The sequence below is a fragment of the Sapajus apella genome, unplaced genomic scaffold, assembly GCF_009761245.1.
Source record: "Sapajus apella isolate SASKATOON/1434 unplaced genomic scaffold, GSC_monkey_1.0 scaffold135, whole genome shotgun sequence".
Classification (NCBI taxonomy): Eukaryota; Metazoa; Chordata; class Mammalia; order Primates; family Cebidae; genus Sapajus; species Sapajus apella.
In genome coordinates, this window is record NW_022437075.1 from 795,191 (window position 1) to 820,781 (window position 25,591).

At 44.6% G+C, this 25,591-nt stretch overlaps 2 protein-coding genes across 8 annotated transcripts in view; both read right to left on the reverse strand.

Moving 5' to 3' along the window:
* Nucleotides 1-6,011: 6,011 nt before the first annotated feature.
* On the reverse strand, nt 6,012-16,288 carry ZNF586 (zinc finger protein 586). Of its 5 annotated transcripts, XM_032263289.1 has the most exons (4): nt 15,827-16,057; nt 9,868-9,994; nt 7,368-7,899; nt 6,012-7,283 (listed from the first exon to the last, which is right to left on the reverse strand). In XM_032263289.1, exons 1-4 carry the CDS (start codon nt 15,857-15,859, stop codon nt 6,854-6,856), a joined length of 1,122 nt encoding a protein of 373 aa, XP_032119180.1. In that variant the 5' UTR covers nt 15,860-16,057; the 3' UTR covers nt 6,012-6,853. The 5 variants fall into 5 exon arrangements, with proteins under 5 accessions (XP_032119180.1, XP_032119177.1, XP_032119178.1 ...); XM_032263286.1 differs by having other exon boundaries at nt 6,012-7,899; nt 15,827-16,058; XM_032263287.1 differs by having other exon boundaries at nt 6,012-7,899; nt 9,868-9,997; nt 15,845-16,054.
* A 1,204-nt stretch (nt 16,289-17,492) lies between these two features.
* The window catches only part of ZNF776 (zinc finger protein 776), a 14,011-nt gene continuing 5,912 nt past the window's right edge, over nt 17,493-25,591 (reverse strand). For 2 of the 3 annotated variants that reach the window (XM_032263275.1, XM_032263274.1), the window contains 2 exons: nt 20,225-22,591; nt 17,493-18,793 (listed from right to left, as the gene is read on the reverse strand). In XM_032263275.1, coding sequence (XP_032119166.1) covers nt 21,195-22,591 — 1,397 coding nt within the window. In that variant the 3' untranslated portion in view covers nt 17,493-18,793; nt 20,225-21,194. The remainder of the gene's footprint in view (nt 18,794-20,224; nt 22,592-25,591) is intronic. The other variant, XM_032263276.1, reaches the window with a different exon arrangement.

The following is a 25,591-nucleotide window of genomic DNA, read 5'->3' on the forward strand; positions in this document are numbered from 1 at the left end:
TGTAGTCCCAGCTACTTGGGAGGCTGAGGCAGGAGAATTGCTTGAAACTGGGAGGCGGAGGTTGCAGTGACCCGAGATCGTGCCACTGCACTCCAGCCTGGCGCCTGGTGACAGAGCAAGACTCTGTCTCAAACAAAAAACAAAACAAAACAACAACAACAACAACAAAAAGTCTTAACACAGCAAGACTTAAACCAAAGTAGGAAGGTCTCTTTCAAGTTCTTTTCACAACCCTCACCGCAGCTAAACTCTGAGGACATATCTCTTGGTACCATCTTTCCAGATTATAAAGAGTTCCCGAAGCACCCACTGACCCGCCAATTGCCAACCTCCACCAATTCTCCAGCACCCTCCTTAGTACAACCAAACTCCGCCTTAACCCCGTCCCTAAAGACCCATTACGGGTAACTCCTTCATGTATTACCTCTGCCTGCCCCTGCTCCGGTTGCAAGGTCCTCAGGATGAGGAACAGCCTCTCCCCATAGCATACAAAATATTAGAAGTCCTCTCCTCTTTCCCTATTCCCACACATAGAAAGTTCTTAACTCACCTATTCATTGCTCATTTTCAAGGAGATTTTGGCTACCCATGGGACGCTATCAGCCACGTCACAGACCCTCTAGAAGAGGCCACCTCCCCATACAGTCCCTACCAACTCCTTCCCTTGCCAGCTCCTTCCCCCAGATACAGACTCCGATTCTTCCTCAAGTTCCTAACGCTTTTAATAGTCACACTGCCTCTCCTCCCTCAGAGTCCCTTCTCACTTCTGTAAGGCTTGAACGATCTCTCAGCCTCACTCACTCCTTGTTGTTGTGCTCCACCTCTACACTTGCTTCCTGTTGCTGGACCTGTTTTTCCCTTTCCTATACTGCCTACTCAGCCATCCCAATTTCTCAGCCCAGGGACCATATTCCCATTCACTTTTCACATACTGTCCAAAAAGGCTCTGCTTTTGTAGACAGAGCCCTCACTCTCACTGGGAACTATCCCACTTCCTTTGCTAAGAGAGCTAGCAAACTTCTCTCCACATATACTGCCAATGACACTCATGCAAAACTCCCTCATTCTGTCATCCAAGGTTCCAAACACTTCACACCAAAAAACTTAGCCAAGCCCCCTTATGTGCCGCCTCTTCCAACAAACACATACACATAGGCACCATCCCTCCCTCCGCCTGTGGCTCAACTCAAACCATCTCTCATCCCTCTTCCCATACCTCACTCCAAGTAGATTATTCAGTTTCCCCTGAAGCTAACAGCCTCTTAACTCCGTCCCTCCGCATTACCTCCCCTCCTGCCTTTCAAACATGGAAACCCCTTCCCCAGACAGGAGTTCTCAAAGGGGTCTGGGTAGCTGAAGCTGAACCAAATCAGGAACCTACATACCCCAACACCTATTTGCAATACACTTGTCTGTTTGCATTAACACCACAGGCATCTTCCTGTGCAGATCCACAACCTACTTCTGTCTCCTACCCACTGGACAGGTACTTGCACCCTAGTCTACCTTACCCTCAACATTAACCTTGTCCTCCAAACCAAGAGAACTCCCTGTCCTTGCTACATTACACGCTAGATCACAAAGAGCAACACAGTTCATTCCTTTATTAGTAGCCCTTGGAGTCACAACTAGTGTCGAGTTTAGAGCAGGAAAGTTTGGAGCTTAGGAACCTCATTATCATATGTCCAGTCACTCTTGAGACTTCCAATCGTCATTAGAAGAAACAGCAGACTCTTTCATCACACACGTCGAAAACCAATTGGACTCTTTAGCAGCATTCGCCCTACAAAACCACAGAGGTCTAGACTTCCTCACTGCTGAGAAACGAAGTCTGTGCCTCTTTTTAGATGAACAATGAATTTGGGTTAGTACGAGACACTGTCAAAAAGCTTAAAGACCGAGCACAAAAACTTAAAAGACGTCAGTTCACCTGGCCCCAGTGGTTGTCCATAACTCCCGGACACCCTGGCTACTGCACCTCCTAGGTCCTGCCATAACTCTTTTCTTCTTCTAGCATTTGGTCCCTGCCTCTTACAACTCCTCGCCCAGTTTTTACAAGACCTTATTAAAGCTTTCACCCATGGAACAATACAAGATATGATGCTGCTCCAAGAATACAGACAGTTCCAGGAAAGACAATCCCTACAAATCTAGCCTCTCCCCACACGTCGTCCCTCCCCTACCTATTAAGAGGCTGGAATGTTAGCCTCTTAATGGGTAATTAAGACCACCTGCCCCAGAAAACCTCCTCCGGGCAAGCTGACCCCTTACCCCCACTGATTGCTCTGCAGCTGCATTTCTGAACTCCTATTTAGGCACATAGAGGCTGCCAGACGTGCTACAATTAAGCAAAGCCTGATTACAACCATCCGGGCAGCTCGGGGGAGGACAGGCAAAACAAATGTTGTTATCCATACTTGTAAATTCTGGTTTTACACATACCTGTAAAATCTTTTAAACTGCCGCCACAAAAGTCATAGAATGATGTAAGTCTGTTACAAGTTGACAAACTATCTCTTTGCCTATTACAGCGGATAAATGACCTCAGTCCTGAAGCTCCTTTACGCTTCTCTCACCCCATATAAACACCTCATTTTGTAAGCTCGGTGCTGCCTCCTGTGATTGCTACAGGGCAGCCTGGCAGGTTAATACAACCTGCTTGCCTGACTTTGGGTCTATTCTTTCTCTCGGCTAACCTTACAGCCTCATAGTGTGTTCTCAGTTCCCGAGTTATAAACCCTCCTGGCTCAGTCGCTGCCTCCAGACCTTTGCCTATGCCGGTCTCTTGGTCAGTCTCACCCTCCCGACTGCATCGACTGGGTGTTTCGGAAATAGGGATCCCACGCAACGCTGCCTCTCGGTCCCTGACATAGGCCGGGGTTGCAGGGTCGCGAGGAGGGGCCCCTCACGATCAGGAGTCTCAGGGTCTGTGTGGGGAGGGCAGCTGAGGCACGGAGGTCGCGTCGCTCACCTGAGCTGCGTGAAGGGGGGGACCCGGGCTCGGCGGCCCCTGTCCTTGTCCTGTCCCAGGTCACAACCAGCGGCCTCGCAGAGCCTCAGATCCGCCTGTGTGCGATGGGCACAACCACTTCTCTCGAGCTCTCCCTGACACAGCAGTCCGAACCCAGCGTAGCTGGAAGGACCCGCCAAGTTAAAATGGGCGCGCGGCGAGGACGCAGCAAGTCCCGGCTTGACGTTACGTGCCCCCGTAAAGGCGCGGTATCTCTGAGGCTTCACTGGGTCAGCCTCACTTCCATTCCGCAGAGAGGGTTCTGGGTAATGTAGTTCCCAGAGATGCCCCGCACTTTAAAGTCGCCCCCAACCAGAGTTTGGCAGAAAGGGCCGAGATTGCACCACTGCACTCCAGCTTTGGTGACAGAGTGAGACTCCATCTCAAAAAAAAAAAAAAAAAATGTAGACCAAGTAGAGCTTAGTAAAAAGTTACTAGTTTTAGAGTAAGTGAGTCAAAGGAGAAACTATATACAACAACAAATTTATATAAATCATGTAAAAATTTCTCAGGGAACATATTGATTTATATATCACACTAAAATGGAACAAAGCTAAGAAATTACCAAAATACCAAGTTAAGTGTGAAAAAGAACATTAACAAATTGAGAATAGGCAGGAAATCTAAATATTTTGTATAGAAATTTTCACATAAATTTTAGCCATAAATAAGCAGAACTGATTTCATATGTGAATTAACAAAAGTTATTAATTATTCAGACAAGAGCCTACAGATCCTAAAACTGCTCTCATTACTAAAAACTTTGTCTTTATAGGCTACAGATTTTCTATGACTACAAAGGTTTTGTGGGGACATAATTTGGGTACTATCAAGAAAATTTTAACTGGGCATTGCAGCTCACACCTATAATCCCAGTACTTTGGGAGGGCGAGGCAGGTGGACCACCTGAGGTCAGGAGACCACCCTGGCCAACATGGAGAAACCCTGTCTCTACTAAAAATACAAAAATTATCCAGGAATGGTGGCGGGCGCCTGTAATCCCAGCTACTTGGGAGGCTGAGACAGGAGAATCACTTGAAACTGGGAGGCGGAGGTTGCAGTGAGCTGAGATCAGGCCATTGAACTCCATCCTTGGCAACAAGAGTGAAACTCTGTCTCAAAAAAGAAGAAAAAAAAAAAAAGGAAGAAAAAGAAAATTTCACTCTTCACAGAAGTGACAGGAAGATATGCATCAGCGAGTGTGTGTAGTCATAATATGGTTTGTTTGAATAAGCCATCTTATGACTTCTAGATGACATCCCACAAACCTGTATTGATTCAGAATCACTGGACATCCTTCCAAAAAGAAGGGAATCAAATATTAGTAACAATGGAAATAAAATGTACGTATAAAACATTTTGTCTTTAGGTAACATTTAGGGATTGAGATGCTTTACATCCCTGATTATCTTGCTATTTGTAATTTATGATCTTTTAATTCGTGTAAGTATTAAGTATTTTTCCATTCACTAAATAGGACAGGAAGTTTTAACTTTTGCATTCAACACATGAATAACATACTCCTGCAGCTCACATTTCCAAATCATGTTCTCAAAAGGATAAAAATGCATATCCAAAAAAATGCTATTAGGACACTAAACATCTACTCAAAAACTGTGGGTAAAAGTCTTCTTGTTCTTCACTTTATGTGAGTAAAGCTCTTATAATGAATGTTTTGAGAATATTTTGGTTATCAATGAGAATACTTTAAAGAGGGTGTGAGAGCAAATATGGAGAAGACATTCTAGGCACCCCTAAGGGAATTACACAAGGTGGTACCATCGCTCTGGGTCCCTCAAACTATGTTCTGTCTCTTCATCTGTATTGTGTTCCAATCCCATAAAGCAGCATCATTTTTCCATATAACACTTCCAATTTTTAAAAAATAATTTTATGTGGCCTAAGTGTGATTTGGTTACATGCACATTTTGTGCATGTAAACGGGCTAAAACAGAGCTTTAGGGTATTCATCACCCAAATAATGTCCCTTGTAACCATTAACTAATTTATCATACACCCTCCATCTCTTCTGAATGTCTAAGTTATGACAATTTCTTCCAAGATTGTGACACTTATCTAGGAATAGTAATTGCTTATTAAATCAATATTTGCCATGGTGGTTGTAATGTTGACATTTCTGCAGGGGTGGAATAAGACTATCTGATTCCTGAGAAATGATCTTGGATTTTATGATCCAACCTCCTGGCTAGGAAGTGACTATCATTTCATCTGTAGGTGCAGTCATAGTATCTGCATGAAGATTTGAGATTATCTCTTAAAAACAGCTGAAGATTGAGCTAATTACAAAGTTACTAACATGGATTCAGAGTTATCCATTGAGAATGACATAAGTAGCTAGTAAAGTTTCTATGATGGCCAATAACACATTAAGTCTCAATGGATAGTGAGTAAAGGACAGTAAGCTCTAAGTTCTGAGATAATTATGTGGAACTCATGGCTATGCTGAAAATGTGGCTATTATGAAATTGCAACAAGTATATATCCTTTCCACTTATGAGAACTCTAAGGAAGAACAAACTTGGAAAGAAATAGTATGGCAGGAGTAGAAAGATGTGGAATAATAGAAGGGAAGCCATAGCATATGTGTAAAAAAATAAATAAACTTTTCAACAATCAACATGGCATACTTCTGTGACCAGGTGTGCAGGGTGTTTTCCACATACACCAAGCAAACCTTCAGTGGACACAAGCTGGGGGTCCTCCAGTTCAACTCAGTCATTATCTACATAGCATCACATCCCCCAGTTTGAAGACTCAGTCACCAAGACTGATACTCCTATTTCTAATGCCAATCAATGCTCCAGAGCCTCTGCTTTTGACTGATGAGCTATAAACCAGGAATCCCATGATGCCCTCCTTGGATTTGATTAGTTTCATAGAGTGGCACATAAAACTTAGGGAAAATCATGTACTGGTTAATTATAAATATTACAAAAGATGTAGATGAACAGATGCATAGGGTAAGGTATGAGAAAAGCACTTGGAGCTTCCATTGCCTCCTGCGAAGACTGAAGGTGTCTTAAGCAACAGGGCCTTTATTATAACACAAACCAGGGCAATAGGCGGCAGGTTGTCTCAGATTCGTGACTGGTGAGCTGGAAAATTCCATCTTAAGAATCCTGTGAGATACAAAAGATCCCTGAAAACGTAGTCTATCTTTTTAAGTCACCAGAAGAGTCCTCTGCACCAAAAATGGGTCAGGTTCATGGCCTAACTCATCAGATAGAAAGAAATGAGAATGGAATGAGTGCTAAGGATACTAAAAAACCCCTCTGGTGAATGAAAGAAAATCAAAGTTACTTCTGGATCATGATGAGGTAGGAGGATGATTTACTATGGCCACCTGTCAAGGGGTAAAGGTGAAATGCTTTTTGCAAGAAAACTGTCAGTCACAGAAGTCTGGCAAAAGACCTGGGCAGGTTGAAAAATGCTATGCAGTTCCCACATATGCAGCTATTTCATGCAGCTATGTATGTAATGTATGCAGCTATTTCATGTATGACATTCAATTTAGGCAGACAGCATCCTCATAAGGGATCTCCTCCAGTGTTATACTGAAGAAAAAATAATATGGCCTCCACATCTATGGTATTTTCCTCATGTAAATATTCTGGTAACCAATGAGAGAGGGCTGAAGGCTTTCTCACATTCATTGCACTCAAAAGGCACTTATTCAGTGGGAACACTCTTTTATGTAAAGAAGCTAGAGCTCTAGCTAAAGAATATTCCCCATTTGTCACACACATAAGGCCTTGATCCGGAGTGAACTCTCTGGCCCAGAAGGATCCCAATGACTGAGCAAGAGAATTTCCCAAGTTTTCTTCACTTATAAGGCCTTATTCCAGTATGAACTCTCTGATGGCGACGGAACGAAGAACTGTGGCGAAATAATTTTCCACAATCAATGCATTCATATGGCCTTTCTCCAGTGTGAACTCTCAAGTGTTTAATAAGGCTGGAGTTTTCAGCAAAGGATTTCTTACATTCACTGCACTCATAAGGCCTTTCTCCAGTGTGAACTCTCAGATGTGTAATAAGACTAGATCTTCGGCTAAAGGATTTCCCACACTGCCCACACTTATGCCTTTCTCCAGTATGAACTCGCTCATGGTGAATGAGGTTGGACCTTAAGCTAAAGGATTTCCCACATTCACTACATTTATAAGGCCTTTCTCTAGTGTGAACTCTGTGATGCTGCAAGAGTGCAGAGCTTCGGCAAAATGATTTTCCACACTCACTGCATTCATAAGGCCTTTCTCCAGTATGAACTCTCAAGTGTTTAACAAGACTGGAGTTTTCAGCAAAGGATGCTCCACATTCACTGCACACATAAGGCCTCTCTCCAGTGTGAACTCTCCTGTGTTTAGTGAGACTAGATGTATAAGCAAAAGACTTCCCACATTCATTGCATTCATAAGGCTTTGCTCCAGAGTGAACTTTCCTGTGGTTTGTGAGACTGGACTTTTCAGCAAAGGCTTTCCCACATTCAGTACATTCATAAGGCCTTTCTTTAGTACGAAGTGTCTGATGCTGCAAGAGTAAAGAGCTTTGGTGAAATGATTTTTCACACTCACTGCATGCATGAAGCTTTTGTCCAGTATGAAATCTCTCATGAATGTGGAGTGTAGTGTTTTGGTGAAATAATTTCCCATAGTTGCTGTACTCACAAGGCCTTTCTCTGGTACAAATATGCTTGTGTTTGTGATCTCTTCTGTGTTCAGTGAGGCAGGACTTGTTGTTAAATAATGTCCTATATTCCCCACACTCATAAGGCCCTTCTCCATTGTGAACTCTCTGGTCTTTGTATACATGTATACAAGTGCTCTGCTTAGAAGATGCCGCCTCCTCTTCCCCTCCATGCCAACAACCTAAAAGCAAGGAAATGTTGGTGAGGTACATGTTGACTTTGTTGAATATGCAGCCTACCCACAAGAGTATCTGACAAACCAAAAAACTAGTCTATGAAATTATTTACATGTGCAGGGAGTTAAGTTCAGGTTGAGGTTGTGGAAGCTTAGCATTATTACAGATGTAGGAGGCCTCATGATGTCAAGGGCATGACTAAATGAAGCAACAGACAGAGTAAAGGCAGGGTCTATAACTCCTTTGTTTGCAAACAACTTGCCTGTGGAACCTTATTTGCTGATGACATGTGAGTAGTATACAGAATATGTCCAGGCCCCCCCCCCACCCCAAACATGACTAGAGCACAACATCCTTTGGTCAGGGACTGTTAAGAATGGGTATATACAGGCCGGGCACAGTGGCTCATGCCTGTAATCCCAGCACTATGGAAGGCCAAGGCGGACGGATTACCTGAGGTCGGGAGTTCCAGACGAGCCTGGCCAACACGGTAAAACCCCGTCTTTAAAAAAAAGAAAAAAAAAAAAAAAAAAAAAAAAAAAAAAAAAGAATGGGTATATACTTCATAGGGGCTGGGCATGGTGGCTCACACCTGTAGTCCCAGCATTTTGGGAGGCTGAGGCAGATGGATCTCCTGAGGTCAGGAGTTTGAGACCAGCCTGGCCAACATGCCAACATGGTAAAACCCCTAATAAAAATACCAAAAAAATTAGCTGAGTATGGTGGTGGTCACCTGTAATCCTAGCTACTCGGGTGGCTGAAGCAGGAGAATCATTTGAACCCGGGAGGTGGAGATTACAGTGAGCCAAGATCGCACCATTGCACTCCAGCCTGGGCAAGAAGAGCGAAACTCCGTCTCAAAGAAAAGAAAAGAAAAACAATGGGTATATACTTCGTAATACAAAACTTATGAGCCAATATTGAAGACCATAGCAGACAGAGCAGTAAGAAAAATAAGTGAGACGTAGAGTCCAAAAATACTGAAATTAGTCCTGTGCTGGATGTAGCAGCAGAAGTGACAAGGTGTAGGATTAATAAATTGGCAAACTCTCAAAAATGGGGAAGCAAAGACAGAAATAACGTGGGGCTACTTCTATTGGCACCAAAATACTAGACAAGTAGAAGAGGTCTGTGGCATGCTTTGAATAGAGTCCTGATGTTATGCCCTCACTCACATACTATTCTTCAGAACCAAGCTGTCCCAAGTCCTTGCTAAGGCGGGAGTCATTTATATCTTAGGGACAACCAGGGGCTCTTCATTTCACCACCAAGATGAGCAACGACATGGAACCTGGATAATATAAGTACTAACGGAAAAACAGGACAGATGAATAACCAATACTGGCTCAGAACAGCTCTGCATTTGATATTCCACAGTAAAGGAAACCAATTATTACAAAAATAATTCCTTCCTATTTATTTTTAGAGATGAGGTCTTCCTATGTTGCCCAGGCTGGCCTCAAACTCCTGCGCTCTGAGTAGCCTCTGAATAGCTGGGATGACAGGTGAGTGACATTGTGCCTGGTGAAATAGCACAAAAAGAATTTTGAAGTAGGGTGTTGCAAGAATAGGTTGTAGTTCATGTACATAATGACCATATCAGTGACAGCAATTTGTGGCATGAACAAATGTGACCTACTCGAAGGAAATGGAACTTGAGACAAACAGGAGCCTTGGATCTGCACAATCACCCAGACAGGCAGATGACAACCAAGGTGGGATGCATTAGGATGACGTTAAGACTCCTGACCCTGACTCCTTCCCTGGGAGCCTGCAATAAAGCAGGTTGGGTCGCTCAAGAAAAGGAGAGGGCAGTACATACACCTCAATCCAACCAACAACAGAACTTCTCCAGACAACTGTAGAATGAAGCTGTGCCCATGGTCCTGATGTGAGAAAGATATTCTTACCAAGAGGCATAAAGGAGAGGGGCAGAGAACAACTCAGGTCACAGGTGAATATGAATTCCTTACCCAGGGAGGATATAAGTGTCAAGGTCTCCAGCATCACGTCACGGTACAGGTATCTCTGAGCCTCATTCAGAAGATTCCATTCCTCCAGGGAAAAGTTTACAGCCACATCTTCAAAGGTCACACTGCTCTGTTATGATGGGATAGATGAAACCAGAAATGGCCCCCATGCTGAAGACCCACAATTCACTTCTCCAACATATCTACCTTTGCCCATCTTCTACCTCTCAGGTTCTCCAACTCAGAGGAGAAACTTTGCCCACTAGTGCCACTGTGTCCTCATGGGACCACTGATCATATCAAACAGCCATTGGCAACAAGAGGCAGGTGAACAAACAGGTGTCTGTGATGTGGTGTTGAAATAAAGGGTTCCATCCCCTCCTTTCTAGCAATTCCCCTGGTATAGCAAAGGTCACGTGAATCCCAATGTAGTGCCCAAGGCCTTTCAGACATAATCCTTATCTACATACACATCCTTCACATCTTTGGACATCACAAACACATGCCAATTGCCACTACCACCCCACACCATAGCCCTCTCTCCGGCCTTGCCAGAAGTTAAAGTATTTTAATCCCCCTTCCTTCTACTGGCGAGAGTAGGAGTCTCACCCTAGGGTTGTGGTGATGGCCAAACACACAACACCTGACACTGAACACAAGTCATCAAGAAAGTTCATTAATCATCAAATATGCTCACAGCTTGAGAGAACAGGGGACCACTCACCACAGAGAGCCACATGGGGGTTGCACTATGCATAAGAGAGAGCGACCAGGGGGACTGTGGAGCAATCTTTGCTGAATAAAGAGGGTGTGCCCCTGATTCCCTTGAAAGAATGCAACTGGCTTGTTTTTATTTCTATTTTTTATTTTTGAGACAGGGTCTCGCTTTGTCACCCCTGCTGGAGCATAGTGGCACATTCACAGCTCGCTGAAGCCTCAACTTCCCGGGTTCCAGCAATCTCCTCACCTCAGCCTCCCAGGTATCTAGGACCACAGGGGTGTGACACCAAACCCAGCTGCAACTGGCTTGTTTGAATAACTCTGTAAGTAGAAATGAAAGTGCTACAAATATTTGCCCAAAGTGATAGAAAAAATAAATAAATAAATAAATATTAAAAAAAAAAAAAAAAGAAAGTGCTACAGATAAATAATAACCAGGAACTCTGCCTAGTCCTCTTGATTAAAAGGGTAGTTAAGCTAGGGTACATTATCCAAAAGAGCAGAGTGGGAAAGGGGATTTGCAGTCAGACCATTTGAGGTAGTACTGGTATCACCAGACATGAAGGTAGCACATGATAATGGCCTTAAATTTAGGGTTTACACCATAATGTGGCTGACATCATGCACAGTAGTCTTGGTAAATTAAAAAGGAATCCAAAATTATCACAGAATTCCAATGTTTCTCAATAGTGGTGGTAGCCCCAAGTCATTCTATAAAGCCCTCCATGCATAAATCCACAGACAAAAAGAACCACTAACGTTTTCAGATATTTATGTTGCTATTCCACTTCTGTGCTACATTTGCTCTCCTCAGAAACTATGACATTTTTTTTTTTTGAGACAGAGTTTCACTCTTGTTGTCCAAGTTGGAGTGTAATGGTGCAATCTCAGCTCACTGCAACCTCTGCTTCCCAGATTCAAGCGATTCTCCTGTCTCAGCCTCCCGAGTAGCTGGTATTACAGAGGCACCCCACGCCATGCCCACTAATTTTTTTGTAGTTTTAGTAGAGATGGGGTTTTACCGTGTTGGCCATGCTGATCTTGAACTCCCGACCTCAGGTGATCCACCTGCTTCAGCCTCCCAAAGTGCTGAGATTACAGGGGTGAGCCACCACACCCAGCAACTATGACTTTCTTCTGTCCACATAACCCCATTCAAAGCCCAGACCCATTGGTTGTCAATCTCAGGCCTAGTGACTCTCAAAAGGTTACCATATTTGCCTCCACATCCACCAGGCTGAAACACCCCAGGACACACCAAAGTCATCTCAAAATCTTGGTGAGGCCACAAAGTGGCAAATAAACTCAAGCTCTAGCTGAGTATCATCTTCCCTTAGCTACTCCTATGTTTCTGCGTGCATCTCTATTCATTCCTTGGAAGCCTACGTCACTTGCCTAACTAGACTGTCAGATATATCCTCCCTTCATGGCCATTTATCTATCTCACTTGTGTTTCTAAAGTCCAATACCATCACCAGATACACAAGCAGGAAACCCAACCCCCACTTCCTGTCCCCCTATTGGTGTCATCACCATAATCTAAAGGTTGTGCCTCCCAAATGTGAGCCATGACTCACTCACCTCCGTCCACACAGTATTTACCATATATTGGATACCTCCAATACAACCCCTCCCCAGGTATTTGCATCTATGTGTCCAGCTGCCTATTTGGTAGCTCCAATAAATAGTATCTAATACATTTCAGAATCTTAACATGGCTGTAATATTGTCAAATACATATTTGGTCATCTCCTTTCCTGGTATAGAATTCCTAAAATTCATGACACTTTCAAATTTATAAGTGACTTTGAATGGTAATGAGTTGACTGATGGTTGGTAACCCCTAGACAGGATGGGGACTGGTCAGGGAAAAGCCTATGGCGGGATCTGAGGTCTGGAAAGTTTAGCCCCACACCCCAATCTCCAAAAAGGGGTGAGGGGGCTAACGGTTAAGTTGATCAGCATTGGCCAATTATTTAATCAATCATGCCTATGTAAAAAGCCTCCATAAAACCCCATAAAGACAGGGATTGGGGAGCTTCCAAATAGACAAACACATGGAAGTTCCTGGATGGTGGTGTGCCTGGAGATCATAAAAGCTCTGGGTTTGCCGGGCGCGGTGGCTCACGCCTGTAATCCCAGCACTTTGGGAGGCCGAGGTGGGTGGATCACAAGGTCGAGAGATCGAGACCATCCTGGTCAACATGGTGAAACCCCGTCTCTACTAAAAATACAAAAAATCAGCTGGGCATGGTGGCACGTGCCTGTAATCCCAGCTACTCAGAAGGCAGAGGCAGGAGAGTTGCTTGAACCCAGGAGGCGGAGGCTGCGGTGAGCTGAGATCGTGCCATTGCACTCCAGCCTGGGTAACGAGAGCGAAACTCCGTCTCAAAAAAAAAAAAAAAGGCTCTGGGTTCCTTCCCCTTATGCATCTCTTCATCTGTAACCTTTGTAATAAATATTCTTTAAAATAAACTGGAAAATTAAAGTGTCTCCATAAGTTTTGTGACTGGCTCTAGCAATTTATTGGAAGCCAAGAAAGGTGTCATGGGAACCTGATTTATATTAAGTCGGTCAGAAGCACAGGTAAAGAAAAAACAACCTGGGGCTTGTGATGGGCATCAAAAGGGGTTAGGAGACAGTTTCGTGGGACTGAGACTTCACCCTGCGGGATCTGATGTCCAGTGGAGAACTATTTGATGTATGAAGAAAACCATCCACACATATCTAGTCACAGAAATACTCAGTATTGATTGTCGTGGAGGAGAGCAGAGCACAAGATACTTGTGGGTTTTTTTCACTCAGAATAGCCAAAACAAACCTCCTGACAGCCTTAGTGAATGTTACATCTGATATGAACTTGCTAATTTCAGTTGATGCAGCTTCCATTGCTATAGCTGCTAAGACCAAAAATCCAGGGGTGTTTTCTGAATTCTCTCAAGCTCTCTGTTCACATTAAAAAATTGAGTTGCCCCTTTAAAAAACACAAATTCAGAACTAGCCACATTGCCTAAGCTACAACTCTAGACCATTAATCCTAACCTGGTATAGGGCAGTAGCTGCCACTTTGATCTTCCTCCTCCCTCAACCCCACAGTGTGTTGTCCACTCTGTAACCAGACAAAGCCCATTAAGAAATTGGTAACACTGGCCGGGCGTGGTGGCTCACACCTGTAATCCCAACACTTTGGGAAGCCAAGGTGGTCAAATCACGAGGTCAAGAGATAGAGACCATCCTGGCCAACATGGTGAAACCCCGTCTCTACTAAAAATACAAAAATTAGCCAGGTGTGGTCCCCGATACTCAGAAGGCTGAGGCAGTAGAATTACTTGAATCCGGGAGGCAGAGGTTGCAGTGAGCTGAGATCACACCACTGCACTCTAGCCTGGGAGACAGAGTGAGACCCCATCTCACACACACACACACACACACACACACACACACAAACCAAAACAAAAGAAATTGCAAATATCACTTCACCCCCTCCAGTTTCACTTCTTTTTTTTTTTTTTTTTTTAAATTTGAGATGGAGTCTCGCTCTGTTTCCCAGGCTGCAGTGCAATGGCATGATCTTGGCTCACTGCAACCTCCACTTCCCTGGTTCAAGTGATTCTTCCGCCACAGCCTCGCGAGTAACTGGGATTACAGGCATCCACCATCATGCCGGGCTAATTCTTGTCTTTTTAGTAGAGACGGGGTTTCATCATGACCTGGCCAGGCTGGTCTTAAACTCCTGACCTCAGGTAATCTGTCCGCCTCAGTTGCCCAAAGTGCTGGGATTACAGGCGTGAGCCACCGCGCCTGGCCTAGTTTCACTTCTAAGTATTTGCACATCCCAGTATCAGCTCTTTGGCTAACCCGCCACATGTTTTACAGCAGTTGACAGACATGACAACAACTCCCTATAACCTATGTCACTGACCTAGGTTTGGGGTTTGAGGTTTTTCCAAGATCCCCAGATCAGAAGACTGGAGAAATGGCCCTTAATTCTAGAAAGTGCAGTGGTTCATGCCTGTCAGCCCAGCACTTTGGGAGGCCGAGGCAGGAGGACTGCTTGAGCCCAGGAGTTTGAGACCAGCCTCGGCAACATGGCAAAACTCCCTTCTCTACTAAAAATACAAAAATTAGCCAGTTACTCGGGAGACTGAGATGGGAGGATCACCTGAGCCCGGGAAGGTCGAGGCTACATTGTGATCACTGCACTCCAGCCCGGGTGTCAGAGTGAGACCCTGTCGCCAAAGAAAAAAAGGCACCTCTTCTCTAAGCTGGTTATTTATTTTTAAAATAAGCTGGTTATTTAAAATTTATAAAATAGAATACCAAATAAAATTTATAACATAAAAAACCAAGATCTAGACATGTCGGTGAGGGACTAGAGCATCCCCTACTTCCTTCTGTGAGTTTCTTAAGTGCTTCCATAGCCATGAATTGTGCCCAAAATCAGGGCTTTCATAAATGTGTCCCTCCTGGGATTTGATAGATTCAGGATTCTCTGTAAGCTTTTTTTGGCCCTGGAGCCAGATGACATCAGGTTGAGTGAGTCTCTGTGGCCTAGTGCTCAATGTCACCTTTTACCAGCTATGTAACCTTAAGCAGTTTCAACCCCTCAATGCTTCAATGTCCTCATCACCGCCTTCTACTCTGTTCTTCCTCTGAACATCTTTTGGATTTGGAAATCTTAACCCTAACACAGATTAACTCCTTTGATCAAAATTGTCCATGGCTTCTAGCGTCCTCACAGTCAAACTTCAACCCTCAACCTGGTGCTGGAGAAATAACTCAGCCGGGCATGGTGGCGCATGCCGGTAGTCCCAGCTACTCAGGAGACTGAGGCAGGAGAATCACTTGAACCCGGGAAACGGCGGTTGCAGTGAGCCAAAATCGCGCCAATGCAATCCAGCCTCAGAGACAGAGCGAGACTCTCCAAACAAACAAAAAAAAAAAACCGAAATAAATAAGTAAGAAAACAGAACTCCGCTTCACATTTTGTTCCCAGTACACACAAGATGTTCCCGATTTCCAAATCCTCCTGGCTCAGTCCCCGCCTCCGGGCCTTTGCCCGTGCCGAACCCTACGCCAGGCTCGCGCTCACCACCACATCAACTTGGATCCCACCCGCCGGCGCCTCTCTGTCCCTGACAGAGGCCTGGACTGCAGAGACGCGAGGAGGCGCCCCTCACGAGCAGGGGCCTCAAAGTCTGAGTGGGCAGGCTGGGTGCGGCCCAGAGGTCGCAGCGCTCACCTGAGCAGGTGCCCTTAGAGCGGCCGCCGCCATGACTCTGTGGGCGGGCGGGGAGGCGGGATCGGCGGGGTTTCTGTCCTTGTCCTGTCCCGGGTCGCGACCGACGGCGTCGCCGAGCCTCAGCTCCGCCTGTGTGCAATGGGCACAACCACTCCTCTCGAGCTCATCCAGACCCAGAACAGCTGGACGGACCCCACAGGACAAAACAACTGCCACGGCTAGGACGCCGGAAGTCCCGGCTTGGTGTTAAGTGCCCCGGCAATGGCGCGCTTCTCTGAAGCTTCATTGGCTTAGACACGCTTCCGTTCCACAGAGAGGATTCTGGGTAATGTAGTTCCCGAAGATGCGCAGCGCTTAAGGTCGCCCGCAACCCAAGTTTCGGGAGAAAGGGCCAAGCTCCACTGCTAGGAGCGCTAGGAATGGCGACTCCAGGTCCAGATGCAGAGAGTGTCCTGTCTTAGAAGAGGCCATACTCCTCCAGGCGCGGTGACTTACGCCTGTAATCCCAGCACTTTGGGAGGACGAATCACGAGGTCAAGAGATTGAGACCATTCTGGCCAACGTGGTGAAATTCCGTGTCTACTAAAAATACAAAAATTACCTGGGCATGGTGGTGGCGCCTGTAAGCCCAGCTACTCAAGAGGCTGAGGGGAAAGAATCGCTTGAACCCGGGAAGCGGAGGTTGCAGTGAGCCGAGATTGTCCCACTGCACTGCCTGAAAGTAGGGACCCTAAGAGCCTACTTGGTGCTCTACCCTACTGTGGCCAAACTGGGGTATATATATATATATATATATGTTTTTTTTTATTTTTTTTTTGAGACGGAGTTTCGCTCTCGTTACCCAGGCTGGAGTGCAATGGCGCGATCTCGGCTCACCGCAACCTCCGCCTCCTGGGTTCAGGCAATTCTCCTGCCTCAGCCTCCTGAGTAGCTGGGATTACAGGCACGCGCCACCATGCCCAGCTGAATTTTTGTATTTTTAGTAGAGACGGGGTTTCACCATGTTGACCAGGATGGTCTCGATCTCTTGACCTCGTGATCCACCCGCCTCGGCCTCCCAAAGTGCTGGGATTACAGGCGTGAGCCACCGCGCCCGGCCCAAACTGGTATCTAAGCTGTAAGGCAAAGTCTTTTTTCTTTTTCTTCATTTATTTATTTATTTACTTATTTATTCCGGAAGCCGCTTCCAAGCTCGCGCAGCCAGCAGGGGGCAGCTGTTTCTCAAGCCGGAGCCACTCCTGAAAGCCATCACAGCTGGGAATGTGCTGGGTCACACTCGAATCCAGCATGCCTGAGTCTCACCAATGGCACATGATGAGTACTACCTGTGTGCTACTGCTGATTATTCAGGGCCCAATGATTCTTTAGTCAGCAGGTGATGAATCCTGCCAGGACTGAAGCCTAAAGTGAGTTTTCTTCCAGCCCAGGGTATATGTAGAAATGCCATTCAGAGCTAGGGCCTAGAATAGGGGCCTTAGCATGGTGTCCTACCCTACTGTAGCTGAGCTGGTGTCAAGTCTCAAGACAAAGTCTTTTTCATCCCTCCCTCTCCTCTCTTTGACTGGAGGGAAGGAGTCTCTCCTGGAAATGTAAGCTGTGCTCCCTGAGGTTGGGAGGGGTATATATGTTCACCTACCACGTGAGTTGCGCACTACACACCAAGGAATTAACACAAGAGAAATAAAACATTATTTATATGAAGAACTGCATTCAAATGTGTGTAACAAGCAGTTTTATTTCTAACAGACAAAAACAAGAAGAAATAATATATCCATAAGCAGTATATACAGTGATTTTTAAAGCATGTCATATTCTAAGATAAAAAGAATGAACTACTTATATATCATGATTGATGAATGTCAAAATATATATCCCTGTTATGTGAAATAATAAAAAATAAAAAAACATCAAAATAAATAGGACTCAGGAGAGTACTCAGGTATGAAAAGATGAAACATGTTAGTCATATAAAATTCCAGAAAATTGACACTAATCTGTTAAGCAAATATTATAATTCAGTGATTGTTTGGAGGATGGAGAGGCCAGAGAGAAAGACAGTATTTTTTGTTTTTAAGAAACAGGGTCTTACTATGGGACCCAGGCTAGTCTCAAACTCCTTACCGCAAGCAATACTCCCACCTTGGGCTCCCAAAATGTTGGGATAACAGGCATGAGTCACTATGCCCAGTCTTATTACAGTTTTAAAAATTTAATTTGAAAGGATTTTCTGGATTTAACAGTATTTTTGACAAATAGGTTATGCAATTCTACATTGACTCTACTAACTCTCATCACACTCTAAGGGGGGCAACTAGACTGTGTGACACCAAATACTTATGAACCAGGAAGACCATTACCACCTGATTAAATTGGAATGCCGGCTGGTTGCAAAGGACCTATCAGTAGGCTAAGAGATTTCCCTTCTCCCTATCCTCTTCCTCCTAATAATTCAGGGATGGCTTTTTGGTAAGCAGCCCAGATAGGCTATAGAAATCCACAAAACCTTTAGATTTACTCTGACAATGACCTAAGCTACACTAGATTCCTAATTACAGAGGTTGTGAAAATTTCTGTACCTGTTTGTCCATCACAGACATAGTAACTGCGTCACTGTGGATGCCTTTTTAAAAAAAGTATATTCCAACTATTCTGTCACAGTCGGCTTGACTACCTAGAAATGCTAATTCTATAAAAATTATTTGTGGGTGGGCATGGTGGCTCACACCTATAATCCTAGTGCTTTCGAGGGCATATGCTAGAGGATTGCTTGAGGCCAGGAGTTCAACATCAGTCAGTGTAAAATAGCAAAACTCTATCTCTACAAAAAATTCTTAAATTACCTGGGCTAATCTCAGGTACTCGGGAGGCTGAGGCAGGAGGATCACTTGAGCCCAGGAGTTTGAGGCCGCAGTGAGGTATGACCATGCCAGTGCATTCCAGCCTGAGTTTCAGAGTGACATCATGTCCCTAAAAAAATAAAAATTAAAAGATTATGATTTCTTCCTCTAGGTTTATAATGTAGGACACTATCCTACAGAATTCTGGACTTCAGGACACGTGAATGCACTGTAGGACTCGAGAACTGATTTCTTTCACCACTACTGAGCATAATGCAATATTCCTTATAAACTAGAGAATAATTTTTTGCTGTTCTCAGAAGCACTACAGTGTTACAAAAATGAAAACATGAATTATTGCACTATTTGGTCTAAAAATAAAGACCACAAAGCCCTGAAGTCTTTCTTTGGAGGCCTTAGACAGCATCCAAACTAGGCCACAAATGCAGAGCTATATTCTGCCTTCATACTGTCCCCTGAGAGTCACACATACTGTTCACACAGAGTCACAAAAGCTATTCAACTCTTCATAGTACCAGAACCATGTCATATCCAAACCACACAAAGCAATGAATAAACAATTCACTCAATACAGTGAATACAATTCCCAACATTGAAGGAAGCTTAAACAAGAACTTCATCACAGCAGAAACTGGAACAATGAGAGGCAGGTTGTGCTTGGGTTGCTGAGTTAGAGGCTGCAAAAATCCATCTTAAGAATCGTGAGAATCACAAGATTCCTAGGAAAGTCAACCCATCTTGTCAGGTAATCAGAAAAATTATTTAGGCTAAGCTTGTCCAACCTGCAGCTTGTGGGCCGAGTGTGTCTCAAGACAGCTTTGAATGCAGCCCAACACAAATTAGTAAACTTTCTTAAAACATGATGATGGTTTTTTGCGATTTTTTAAAAGCTCATCAGCTATCATTACTGTTAGTGTATTTTACATGTGGCACAAGGCAATTATTCTTCCAGTGTGGACCAGGAAAGCCAAAACATTGGACACTTCTGCTCTAGGCCAAAACCAAAGCAGGTCCATGGCCCAACTCCTCATAGAGAAATGAGAAAGGCGGCCGGGCACAATGGCTCAGGCCTGTAATCCCAGCACTTTGGGAGGCCTAGGTGGGTGGATCATGAGATCAAGAGTTTGAGACCAGCAAAAATATTAGCTGGGCATGGTGGCACACACCTGTAATTCCAGCTACTCGGGAGGCTGAGGCAGGGGAATTGCTTGAACTAGGGAGGTGGAGGTTGCAGTGAGCTGAGATCATGCAACTGCACTCCAACCTGGGTGACAGAGTGAGACTTCATCTCAAAAAACAAAATAATTAAAAAATAAAAAGAGAAATCAGAAAGGAATGAGTGCAGAGCCTACTCAAAAATCCCACTGCAGAATGGGAGACAACTGAACTTTTTTTCTGGAATATGATGGAGTACATGAGTGAGACACTGTGGGCACCAGCAAAGTGGTAGAGGTAAAATGCCTTTTGCCAGAAACCTAACTGAAATAAATCTGGCAAGGGACACACGCAAAATGAGAAATGCAATACAGCTCCCATATACCTGGAATTTATGCAGCTACTGGACGTATGACATTCAGTATAGGTTTGATGGTGTCCTCATAAGTGCTCTCTCCCAGAGTTACACTGGACAAGAAATATTCCTGTACATCTATGGTATTTTTCTTCTGTCAACATTCTAGGGTATCCAATGAAAGAAAAGTAAAGCCTTCATCAAACTCTTTGCACTCAAAAGGCACTTCCACAGCAGGAGCTTGTTTGTGCATAATAAAGCTAGACATTTAGATAAATAATGTGCCACATTTGTCATACCATAAACCCTTGATCCAGTGTGAACTCTGATCTTGAAGTCATACAGGTTTGACTAATCAATTTTCCAAATTTACTTCACTGAGAAGGGCTTTCTCTAGTGTCAACTCGCAGGGCAGAGCTTCTGGTAAATGTCTTTCCACATTTGCTACACTGTTAAGCCTTTCTCTAGTATGAACTCTCCATTAGAGACCAGAGTTTTCCCACAAAGCATTTTCTACTCAAAGCTCTCATAAGGCTTTGTCCAATGTGAACTCTTATGAACATGGTATGCAGAGCTGTAGGAAAATGATTTCTCACATTTATATGGCCTTTCTCCATTGTGAATGTTCTATGAATAGTAAGTAATGCAGCTCTTCTGGCTAATTTCACAAATTCCTTACAGTCATATGGCCTTTCTCAACTGTGAACTCTCGTGTTCAGTGAGGGGGTACTTCTTAAGTAATTTGCCAAATTCCCCGTAACTATCAGGTCTTTGTCCAGTGTGACTCCTTTGCTATTTACTGAGGTAAAACTTCTATGTACTGGATTTCATACATTCTCTATACTCACAAGGCCTTTTTCCATTGTGATCTTGCTATTGTTGAATAAGGCCAACTTTTTGACTAGATTTTGCACATTCTCCACACTTATAAGCTCTTTCCAGTGTGATCTCACTGATGTTGAATGAGGGTGCCCTTTTTACCAGTAGATTTGCCAAATTTTCAACATTCATGATGTCTTTCTCCTGTGTGAACTCGTTGATGTTTAATGAGGTTTCCCTTTTGACGAAAACACTTCCCACATTCTCCACATTCATGTGGCCTTTCTCCCGAGTGAATTTGCTGATGTCGAATGAGGCTGCCCTTTTGATGAAAACATTTCCCACATTCTCCACATTCATGTGGCCTTTCTCCAGAGTGAATCTGCTGATGTTGAATGAGACTGCCCTTTTGATGAAAACATTTCCCACATTCTCTACACTCATATGGCCTTTCTCCAGTGTGAACTCTCTGGTGTTCAGTGAGGTGTGACTTGTACCTAAATGACTTCCTACATTCTTTACACTCATAGGGTCTTTCTCCAGTGTGAACTCTCTGATGTTCCTTTAGGTGGGAGTTGCTCCTAAATAATTTCCCACATGCCATACACTCATAAGGCCTTTCTCCAGTATGAACTCGCTGATGTTGAATGAGGTTGCACTTGTGATTAAACGATTTTCCACATTCTCCACACTGATAAGGTTTTTCTCCAGTGTGAACTCGCTGGTGGTGAACAAGGCTGCGCTTATGGCTAAAAGATTTCCCACATTCATCACATTCATAAGGTCTTTCTCCAGTGTGAACTCGCTGATGGTCAACAAGACTGTGCTTATGACTAAAAGATTTATCACATTCTCTACACTCATAAGGTCTTTCTCCAGTGTGAACTCTCTGGTGTTCTGTGAGGTGGGCCTTATACCAAAATGATTCATCACACTGTCCACACTGATAAGGTTTTTTCCCAGTGTGAACTCCCTGATGATTATTGAAACTATTACTTTTGCTAATGAATTTCCCAGAATCACTGCACACATAAGGTCCTTCTCTAGGGAGAAGTCTCTGGTGAAGGGCAAGTGAGTGTTTGTTGCTGAAGGGTGTTGTGGACTCTCCACAGATGTAATGAGTTTTTCCACCCTGAAAGGGTGTCCCATGCTTAGTTTCAATAGTTGACTTCCCTGAAGTGTGAATGTCCTCTTGTTGGAATAATCTCAAGCTGGACAAAAAGTCTTTCCCAACCTCATGAAAGACAAATGGCTCATGTAACACATGGAATTTACAGTTCTTTACAAATGATGTTTCCTTGGCATTGCTTCTGTATGATTTCTCTCCAATGTGCTGCTTCTGATCTTGATAATGGTTTGCACTGTCATCTAATTTTTTTTCACATGCCCCAAAACTATTCAATTTCTGATTGTGTTGTGTTCTCTGGTGTAAGATATCTCCCAGGAGAGGGCCACACACTCCCCAGGGGTGGGCCTTCTTTGTACATACTCCTGTCCAATGTGACCTGAGGGGAGACTGCTGTTGTATAGAAAGGGTCTGCTTAGAAGGTGTCTCGTCTTTTGCTCCATACCAACAACCTAAAAGAAAGAAAATGCTGGTAAAATGCAAGCTTCTGAAGGGAAGTACTTGCAAGTATTTCCATGGACTAATATTTCTGTTTGTAAGATACACTTGTTTGTGACAAGTTTATCTAACAAACAGAGGTATTACTCCATGGAAATAATTGCAGGAACCGAATGTTGCCTTTAGGCTGAAGGTAAGGCTTCTTCATATTACTGGGTTAGAATGGTAACAAAATGCAGGGGGCCACATGATATGAAGGAACCAACAATACATGCACTACAGGGAGTAGAGGCAGGGTCTACAATTCCTTCCTATGCAAACATCTAAAGGACTTTTATAAAGCATGTGGGTGATATATAAAAGGATATGTCTAGGCCAAAGAAAATATGAGTATAACGAAGCAGCTGTTGGTCAGGTATGGCTTAGCAATGTGTACACACTTCCTTTTTTTTTTTTTTTGAGACGGAGTTTCGCTCCTGTTACCCAGACTGGAGTGCAATGGCGCGATCTCAGCTCACCGCAACCTCCGCCTCCTGGGTTCAGGCAATTCTCCTGCCTCAGCCTCCTGAGTAGCTGGGATTAAAGGCATGCGCCACCATGCCCAGCTAATTTTTCGTAGTTTTTAGTAGAGACGGGGTTTCACCACGTTGACCAGGATGGTCTTGATCTCTTGACCTCGCGATCCACCCGCCTCGGCCTCCCAAAGTGCTGGGATTACAGGCGTGAGCCACCGCGCCCGGCCTCACACTTCCTAATACTAAACTGATATGCCACTATTGGAGTCCACTGCAGATGGAAATGTGAGGAAAATGGGTGATAGGTGGAATCCAGAGATGTGAAGATTAGTCCTGAGCTGGCATCAGAATAGAAGTGACAGGGTATAGAATGGTGAAGTAGGCCGGGTGCGGTGGCTCAAGCTTGTAATCCCAGCACTTTGGGAGGCCGAGGCGGGTGGATCACAAGGTCAAGAGATCGAGACCATCCTGGTCAACGTGGTGAAACCCCGTCTCTACTAAAAATACAAAAAATTAGCTGGGCATGGTGGTGCGTGCCTGTAATCCCAGCTACTCAGGAGGCTGAGGCAGGAGAATTGCCTGAACCCAGGAGGCAGAGGTTGCGGTGAGCCGAGATCGCGCCATTGCACTCCAGCCTGGGTAACAAGAGCGAAACTCCGTCTCAAAAAAAAAAAAAAGAATGGTGAAGTAGGAAACTCTCAAGAATGGGGACGACAGAAATAGCATATGGCTAGTCATGTTGCCAGGTAAATACTAGTGAAATAGGATAGCTTCTGGTATTACTTTCCTAAATCCCTGATGTTATGTCTTCCTCCAGGGTGTTAGTCCTCACTCTGAGCCTACCATGCTAAGCCTAGATTTAACTGCAACTTCTGAAACACTGAGGACTCTGAATCCCAATGCAAAGATATACATGGAATTTACATGGGAAATGGATGATGTAAAGAATAACAGAGGAGGCCGGGCGCGGTGGCTCAAGCCTGTAATCCCAGCACTTTGGGAGGCCGAGGCGGGTGGATCACAAGGTCAAGAGATCGAGACCATCCTGGTCAACATGGTGAAACCCCGTCTCTACTAAAGCTACAAAAAATTAGCTGGGCATGGTGGCGCGTGCCTGTAATCCCAGCTACTCAGGAGGCTGAGGCAGGAGAATTGCCTGAACCCAGGAGGCGGAGGTTGCGGTGAGCCGAGATCGCGCCATTGCACTCCAGCCTGGGTAACAAGAGTGAAACTCCGTCTCAAAAAAAAAAAAAAAAGAATAACAGAGGCTGGGCGCACTGGCTCACACCTGTAATCCCAGCACTTTGGAAAGCTGAGGCAGGCAGATCACAAGGTCAGGAGTTCGAGACCAGCCTGGCCAACATGGTGAAACACCGTCTCTACTAAAAATACAAAAAAATTAGCTGGGTGTGGTGGCGGGTGCCTATAATCCCAGCTACTGGGGAAGCTGAGGCAGAAGAATCACTTGAACTCGGGAGGCAGAGTTTGCAGCAAGCCAAGATCTCGTCTCCATTGTACTCCAATCTGGGTGACAGAGTGAGACACCATCTCAAAAAATAAAATAAAAATAACAGAAAGACAAGAAAGAAGAACAGCCAAACAGCCAACAATAGTTCAGAAAAAATCAGCACCTGATAGCCCAAAGGAAAGGAAACTACATATTACAAAGTGAATTTTTGGCCAGTTGCAGTGGCTTACACCTATACCTAGCACTTTGGGAGGTCAAGCTGACAGGATTGCTTGAGCCTAGGAGTTCAAAACCAATCTGGGTAACATAATGAGAAACCATCTCGACAAAACAAACAAAAATTAGTTGGGCAGGGTGACATGCTTCTGTAGTCCCAGCTACTTAGGAGTCAGATGGATGGATTACTTGAGCCCAGAAGGTTGAGAATGCAGTGAGCCATGAATGCATCACTAGACTACAGCATGGATAACAGTGAAACCCTGTCAAAATAAAGATCAGGGCACAGCAGCTCATGCTTGTAATCCTGGCACTTTGGAAGGATGAGGTGGGGGGAGGATCAGGTGAGGTCAGGAGTTGGAGACCAGCCTGGGCAATACAGTCAGACCTCATCTCTATTAAAAATAAAAATAAAGGGCCGGGCGTGGTGACTCAAGCCTGTAATCCCAGCACTTTGGGAGGCCGAGGCGGGTGGATCACAAGGTCAAGAGATCGAGACCATCCTGGTCAACATGGTGAAACCCCGTCTCTACTAAAACTACAAAAAATTAGCTGGGCATGGTGGCGCATGCCTGTAGTCCCAGCTACTCAGGAGGCTGAGGCAGGAGAATTGCCTGAACCCAGGAGTCGGAGGTTGTGGTGAGCCGAGATCGCGCCATTGCACTCCAGCCTGGGTAACAAGAGCGAAACTCCGACTCAAAAAAATAAATAAATAAATAAAAATGGGCCAGGCGCGGTGGCTCAAGCCTGTAATCCCAGCACTTTGGGAGGCCGAGGCGGGTGGATCACGAGGTCAAGAGATCGAGACCATCCTG